At 33.6% G+C, this 6914-nt stretch overlaps 1 protein-coding gene across 1 annotated transcript; it reads left to right on the top strand.

The window, feature by feature from the left end:
• The first annotated feature begins 4212 nt into the window (after positions 1 to 4212).
• On the top strand, positions 4213 to 6735 carry LOC143581794 (phosphatidylinositol:ceramide inositolphosphotransferase 1-like). The gene is made up of 12 exons (XM_077064491.1): positions 4213 to 4329; positions 4408 to 4497; positions 4685 to 4771; positions 4863 to 4931; positions 5039 to 5119; positions 5444 to 5515; positions 5631 to 5688; positions 5763 to 5865; positions 5942 to 6037; positions 6118 to 6164; positions 6257 to 6372; positions 6473 to 6735. The coding sequence occupies exons 1-12, from the start codon at positions 4297 to 4299 to the stop codon at positions 6545 to 6547; spliced, it is 927 nt and encodes a 308-aa protein (XP_076920606.1). The 5' UTR covers positions 4213 to 4296; the 3' UTR covers positions 6548 to 6735.
• The last annotated feature ends 179 nt before the right edge of the window (positions 6736 to 6914 follow it).

Below are 6914 nucleotides of genomic sequence, written 5' to 3'. Positions count from 1 at the left end.
TTGTCCCCCTCAACAGAAGTAATCCGCCGTATACTCGTAGCCAACATAGTCAGGATCAAGTCCCTCAGAAAGAAGTAAATGAACAGACACTCGTATCCCACATAGTCAGGATTCAATCTTTGAACAAATCAATCACCAATCGAAGAACAATTGCAGTCTTGAACTCAGTCAAACGTAGCTTTACAAGCATGAATTACCACCCGAAATGCAGTAATTTTTCGAGAAACCTTGCACACGTAGGAAGATACATGCTTAATAAACTCAATTAAAAGTTTTATCTCCCCCTTTTCTTGATAAATTCAGCAAGGTCTTGAACAATCTCCAAAGTTCACAAAACAAACTCCTCCTTAAATTACTCGCGGGCTCCCCCTCGGCCAATTGAAATGCGTAAAAGCCGGCCGAAAAATATATTACCAAAGTTTACACGAAGAGCCCCAATACTTTAGGAACATCCCAGAAAAATTTCAATGAAGAAAATTTTTCTCGATTTTCCCGCCAAAAATTCACCGAAAATTTTCGAAAAAAAATATTGTCGCCAAAATTTTCGAGAATGAAATCTCAATCACGAGAAGTATCCAGGAAAAATTTCGCGCAAGAAAAGTTTTCCCGCCATTTTACTCTTTTTTTAACGAATCACCTCTCTAATTCGTTATAAATATCCACCTCATTCGTTAACTTAGTTCGTGCTCTCCAATTTGTTATAAGTTAAACTCCAATTCGTTATAGATATCCACCATTCGTCAACCATTCACTGATTCGTTACATACTTAACGAATCTTCTCAATTCGTTACCATTCTAATTCGTTATAACATTTACACGAATGGCCTCCCATTCGTTATGATTTCCACTTCGTCATACCCATAACGAATTACCTTAATTCGTTACCAATACCTTAATGAATTAATTTAACGAAATACTTTAATTCGTCAACTTTAACTTAACGAATCTCCTTAACGAATTACCTTAATTCGTTATCATAACCTTAAAGAATTACCTTAACGAATTAACTTAAATCGTTAAATTTTCCATAACGAATTGCTACAGTAGATTCGTTAAACATCCTTAACGAAGTAGCTATAGTAACTAACGAATCAGGTTGGATCTGAACTGCTCGCCGGAAAAACGAATTTCGCCGGAAAAATGAGTTACAGTGGCCGGAAAAAGTAGATCTGGCCGGAATCTGCATTTTCAAGATGCATCCATGGTGAAATCATCAAAACACCATCATAAATCATGAAATTCTACTCGAACAACCGGATTTTCATCACGATTCCGAATCCATAATCAGTTTAACTTAACAATCACTTATTCATCACCAAATAAATCAACCCGAAACCATGCTCTTTCATGGCAAAGCCTTCAATACACCATAATTTACCACCAAAATCCACAGAAACATGCGGATTTCAATAATAAACATAAATCCATCATCCAATTAACTTAACACTCACTAAATCATCGTAACCCGAATCAAAAGGTAACATACTCTTCCATGGTGAATCACTCAATACACCATAACTCAACACCAAATTACACAGGAATTCCCTCTTCCATCAATAAACACGAATTCACCAACAAATCCACCAATAACACACTAAATTACTCCAGATCTGATCAAAACCCGAAGAACACGAAGAACACGAAAAAATTATATTCATACCTTATTATTGATGCATCGAGAGCAGCTCCTACTCTGATAGCAATTGAGAGAACGTCATAGAGACCAAGATCTAGCCGCTAATACGATACATCAATACGAAATCGATACTTTAAATATATACTTTATTGATAATTTAGTGTGAATACATTAGAGAGATTAATAACTTATGGAGAGGATAATTTAGATCTATGTACAAGTTCTCTACTAAATTATGAGCATGAGCTCCCTATTTATAGGCTATTTTACAATATACATTAAATACACATACTAGACAACCTATAACTTTTATTGAGTTATCTCATAACATTCATTATTTTAGAAAGTTGACTTTGGGTTTGACCAATTATCAAGACCCGAATCAACAACCCGAAACACTCGTTAAAACCCGTTTTAGTATCTACATTATAAAGGGACTTGCATTCTAGCATTTTTACCCACCTTATTACTTAACATAGGTTGAGTAAATATTAAGGCTAGATACTTTAACCCGGTTTCGAGCAAACTTATATTTTTAAAGACTAGTATTACAATTTATTAATATTTACATTTTTAAACCTTAAACTTTAAATTGTTTGCATTTATTTTTAATTTATTTTATATAAAGATTTCTTAGACAACCTTTCATATACAAGATTTCCTTTCACCTAGACCTTGCTTGTTCAACCTCATCCTTCCGGTTACTCATCATTTACCGATCAAGTTTATTACTTGAACGTGAGTACTTTTCATACCCCGTTTTCCATATTTCGTTTTGTGGGTGATATTGCATACTTATTCAAACTAAACGATTTATACTTGAGTCTTAAACCACCAACTTTGTTGTATACTTTACTTAAATAAATGCTCAATTTTGTGTTCTATGCTTACATGCTTATATGCTTATGTGTTTACCGCTTTTGGAAGGTTGATTCATAAATCCGTGATCTATCTGGTATTCTCTTATAGCACGGTGCCGTTAATATATTCTTATTAACGACCTCATGAAATCCGTATCTATCTGGTATTCCCTTATAGACAGTGCCGTTAATGTATTCTTATTAATGACCTCATATAAAAATCCTGAACCGTCTTGTATTCTCTTATGGCAGGTGTCGCTAATGTGTTAGTGATCTCATATTATCCATATTGTTGCTTTTATTTATTGTTTTGTATACAAGATTGTGGCATTTCTTATTATTTACAAGTTTGTACAAAAACTATGAAATTGCTCACCAACCTTTGTGTTGATAAACTTTATTTTACTGTTACAGGTTTGACTATAGTTGACTCGAGGACTTGGAGAAAACGTTATCAAGACTATTAGGATATTAGTAAAACGAACAATATATTATTTGCTATTTTTGAATTCGATTTATTGTATGAACAAGTTATGTGACTCTTTATGATTTTATTGAATTAAAATGAGTTGATTAAATATTGTCACTTTAAATAGTGTCTTGTGTTTTTGGGCAATCGGTTGCACCCCGGCATGTTCTACCGCCTTTGGTTGGGGTGTGACATATCTCTTCCCAGCTGTATCTGCACCAACGAGATATCCTAACCCACCTAATGCGGTGATGGACAAGCTGCGGAATTAGAAAATGGATAAAAAGAAAGTAGGAAAGAAAATCGTCAAGAAATGTGATAAAATGAAAAACCTTGTTAAAAAGTGGTTTAGAGATTAAGGATAATATAGTTTTTATGAATTGTTGTTAAATGTTTTCTTTCCTGTAACAAAATAATGTAATATAAGAAGGTGTGTCTTTTCTTAAATCTTGTCTTATTCATGTAACAGCATGTCTGGACAAGAAAAAACTAACACTAATCCTGAAGTTCAAGTAAATAACAAAGGAAAGACTAAAGAAGAGAATATTCAAGCAATACCAAAAGATTATGTGCTCGGTATTCTAACCTAATAAAAGAGGCTGTATACCCATTGTATGAACTCATGAAAAACGATCCTAGTCGAACTGCTTCTCATTCAAACAAGAGAAATAGTCGTAGAAGAAGTGAAACCGTAAACTCACGGAAAGAAACTAAGAAAGAAACAGAGAAGAAAGAAAGTAATAAAAAGGAAACAGAGAAAAAGAAAGAAGAAAGCGGCACAAAGCTCAACGGCTGAAAATTAGCTTCGTGATAAAACTAAGAAATTAAAAATAAATAATTTTAAAGTTTTTAAAGTCTATAACCCAAAAGAAATGAGAAACCAAAAGACGATTATTATACCATGTTTTAAAGGTTAATATTTATGACAACTACATTCTAAAAGGGTTACCTTTGTTACGTATAAAGTATAGAGGGACATAATCGGAACAATGGTAAAGCAGGGGCGGCTGATTCGAGTACTAAAAAGCCCCCTTTGTAATCTCTATCTCCACGTCTTCAACTTGCGTTTCTTCCAAATCATTATTATTATTATTATTATTATTATTATTATTATTATTAATCTTCAATCTCTCTTGTTCATCAATATTTCACCTTCAAATCCATCCAAATCACATCGATTGGCAAATCAATTCCCAAATCGCACGATTCCATAATAATTAAAACCGCTGTCACACGATCCAATACATTCATTTCAATAAGAGCGATGTGGACGTTGACTACTAGGTTTATGATGTGATATGGCATTGCCGTTTGTTTATACCATCAAACGATGTCGTTTTACATTGGTCGTGAGGCTTCCAAGGTAACCTTTATTATTAATTTCTCAGATTCAATTTGAATTGATTTATTAATTAATTAATGGTGCTTTGAATTTGAATAGATTTGGAAAAGAATTTGTGCGGAAACCACAACAGAAATCAACCTGCTTTTGGAGAATTGGAAGTATATATTAGGCGGATTAATATGCCAGGTTTATTTATTTATAAATGAAGTTGATAGTGATCAACAGTTATTTATTATAAACCAGATCCTTTGACCCAACTTTTAAAAGTTGTTTCATTTCAAAAAGTTTCAATCTTTCCAGTCAATTCGATTTCAAAAGTTGATCTGTGATGTTCTTTATGTTAACTTTAGCTTTTGCTGTATTTTTTTTCCAGTATATTCATGGTCTGGCAGCTAGAGGAGTTCATTATGTTCATCACCCAGGACCGATTCTTCGGGATACCGGGTTCCTTCTGCTTCCTGTATGTATAGCTTAAGGCTTAGTCTTTTGGTTGTGTGTATGAAAAAAGGTTGTTTGTTGATTATATATGTAATAATTCTGTGGTTTTGTAGGAGCTCGGGCAGGAAAGAGCGTATGTCAGTGAGACCGTATTCACGTTTGTCTTTCTATCCTTCTTCCTGGTAATTGTGATTTATTATATTTAATGTGCTGCAATTTTTTTTATTAGTTATGATTGTTATGTAAATTAGCTAAATATTGTACTGTTTTGACTTTTCTTATGGTACAGTGGACCTTCCATCCTTTCATATTCAAGAGCAAAAAGATCTACACGGTTTTAATATGGTGCAGGGTTCTTGCGTTTTTAGTTGTAAGTGGCAATTTGTACTGACATAAATGATTATGTTTATGTGCTTTCGGGTAAAGTAAGTTTAAGCGTACTAGTTCAAGGACCGTTTTGTCGAGAGTATAGCTCCTGTCACACTCTTATTACTGGTATTTATTTTGGCACACAATCGCACATATTTTATATGCATGTATCTTGTATACGTATATGTAAATGCAATTTGTAAGCACGCATTTTGGATGTTCTTTTTCAATATGAACCAATACTCTGTTTCGTCAGAAGTACAACAAATTTTATTTTTTTTATAGAGAATCCTTGAAAATTGTAACTTTTTTCTTTGTTATGCAGGCTTGTCAAATTCTTCGTATCATAACATTTTATTCAACTATACTGCCTGGTCCAAACTACCATTGTCGCGAGGTATCTTAATCGTTTTCTGTTAAGTTATTATTTGTTTGTTTGATCTGTAAACATCAAAATGTTAATACATTCGAGTGAAGCCTCATTGTTTGAAACCTTTTTTCATGTTTTGCAGGGTTCGCGTCGTGCAACACTTCCTCGTCCAGATAATCTTTTTGAAGTTCTATTAATCAGTAAGTTTTATTTTCTTTTTGAAACATAATTTCTTTCGGTTGGTTTTGTAATATGGTTTTATGTGAAATTGCAGTTCCTCGGGGCGTTCTTTTTGGTTGTGGGGATTTAATATTCTCATCTCACATGATCTTTTCTCTTGTATTTGTTCGGACGTATCAAAAATACGGTACTCGGAGGTAATGTTGCAAACTTAACTATATTTAGTGACATATTGTTCGGAGTTTCTAAACAGCTTTTGATTCCTTGTTGCAGATTTATAAAACAGTGTGCTTGGTTAGTTGTTGTGGTTCAGAGTTTATTAATTATTGCATCTCGTAAGCATTACACAGTCGATGTTGTTGTGGCCTGGTAAGCTGACGTTTTCCATATATTTTTTACACAAATGCAATGCCTGTCATGTAAGTTTAACAAAGTTATTTTTATTGCAGGTACACTGTTAATTTGGTTGTGTTCTTTGTCGACCACAAGTTGCCAGGTTAATATCATACATAATCATAAAAATATATTAAATCTACTACTTTTGTCTCATAAACATGACGCGCTAAACATATAATCGGTACATTGCAGAGATGCCTGATCGTAGTCCAGGTACAGTTCTGTTACCTGTGAGCAAGGATGGTCGAATGAAAGAAGAAAACACTAAACTTGTGAACGGGAACTCTGGCGGAGATCCTGTAGATCGGGTATAGTTTGTTTTTACTTATTAGCAACCTTTTTTTGCTTTACATTTTATAAATAAAGTTGCAGGAATAATTTATCTTAATGTTGGTGATGTAATTACAGAGGTTGAGAAGTCAAGCGAATGGGAAGGTGAATGAAGATGACAATGTACACATTGAAGTGGCGGATGGTTCGTAGATAATGTTTTTGATCAACCGAGTAATGGTTATGACGTGTTAGGTTGATTCAAATACAAAGACTGCTGAACCCTGATTTGTATCTCTTAAGTAAGAAAGAAGGTTTTGTTGCTGTATTCAATTTGATTTTGATTTTAGCTTCCACCTAGTTGTATTATGAACTTGGTTGTTTTTGTTATTAGTTTTTCTTATTTTCCAAACTTTTAAGTTATTATAATATTGCTTATTTAATGGATTTTAAAGTGTATATGGTTCTCACTCTTGTCGAAGCGCCTAAACATGTCTAAAACAAACTTGTTTCGTACACTAATATTTCTAATGTACTAAGTGGCGGCACCGACGGTGCCAGCGATTTGGGGTTGGCTTAG

The sequence above is a fragment of the Bidens hawaiensis genome, unplaced genomic scaffold (genome assembly GCF_021521415.1).
Source record: "Bidens hawaiensis isolate Kalapana, Puna unplaced genomic scaffold, B.hawaiensis_p1.1 tig00031183_1, whole genome shotgun sequence".
In the NCBI taxonomy this organism is placed as follows: Eukaryota; Viridiplantae; Streptophyta; class Magnoliopsida; order Asterales; family Asteraceae; genus Bidens; species Bidens hawaiensis.
The sequence above is the reverse complement of the archived record's forward strand: the minus strand, read 5'-3'. Positions and strand labels throughout refer to the sequence as shown.

Coding starts and splice junctions, on each gene's coding strand:
- LOC143581794 (XM_077064491.1), top strand. CDS start 4,297: ATGTCGTTTTACATTGGTCGTGAGGCTTCCAAG. Junction 5,516..5,630: donor CAAACTACCATTGTCGCGAG/GTATCTTAATCG, acceptor CATGTTTTGCAG/GGTTCGCGTCGTGCAACACT. Junction 6,373..6,472: donor GCGGAGATCCTGTAGATCGG/GTATAGTTTGTT, acceptor ATGTAATTACAG/AGGTTGAGAAGTCAAGCGAA.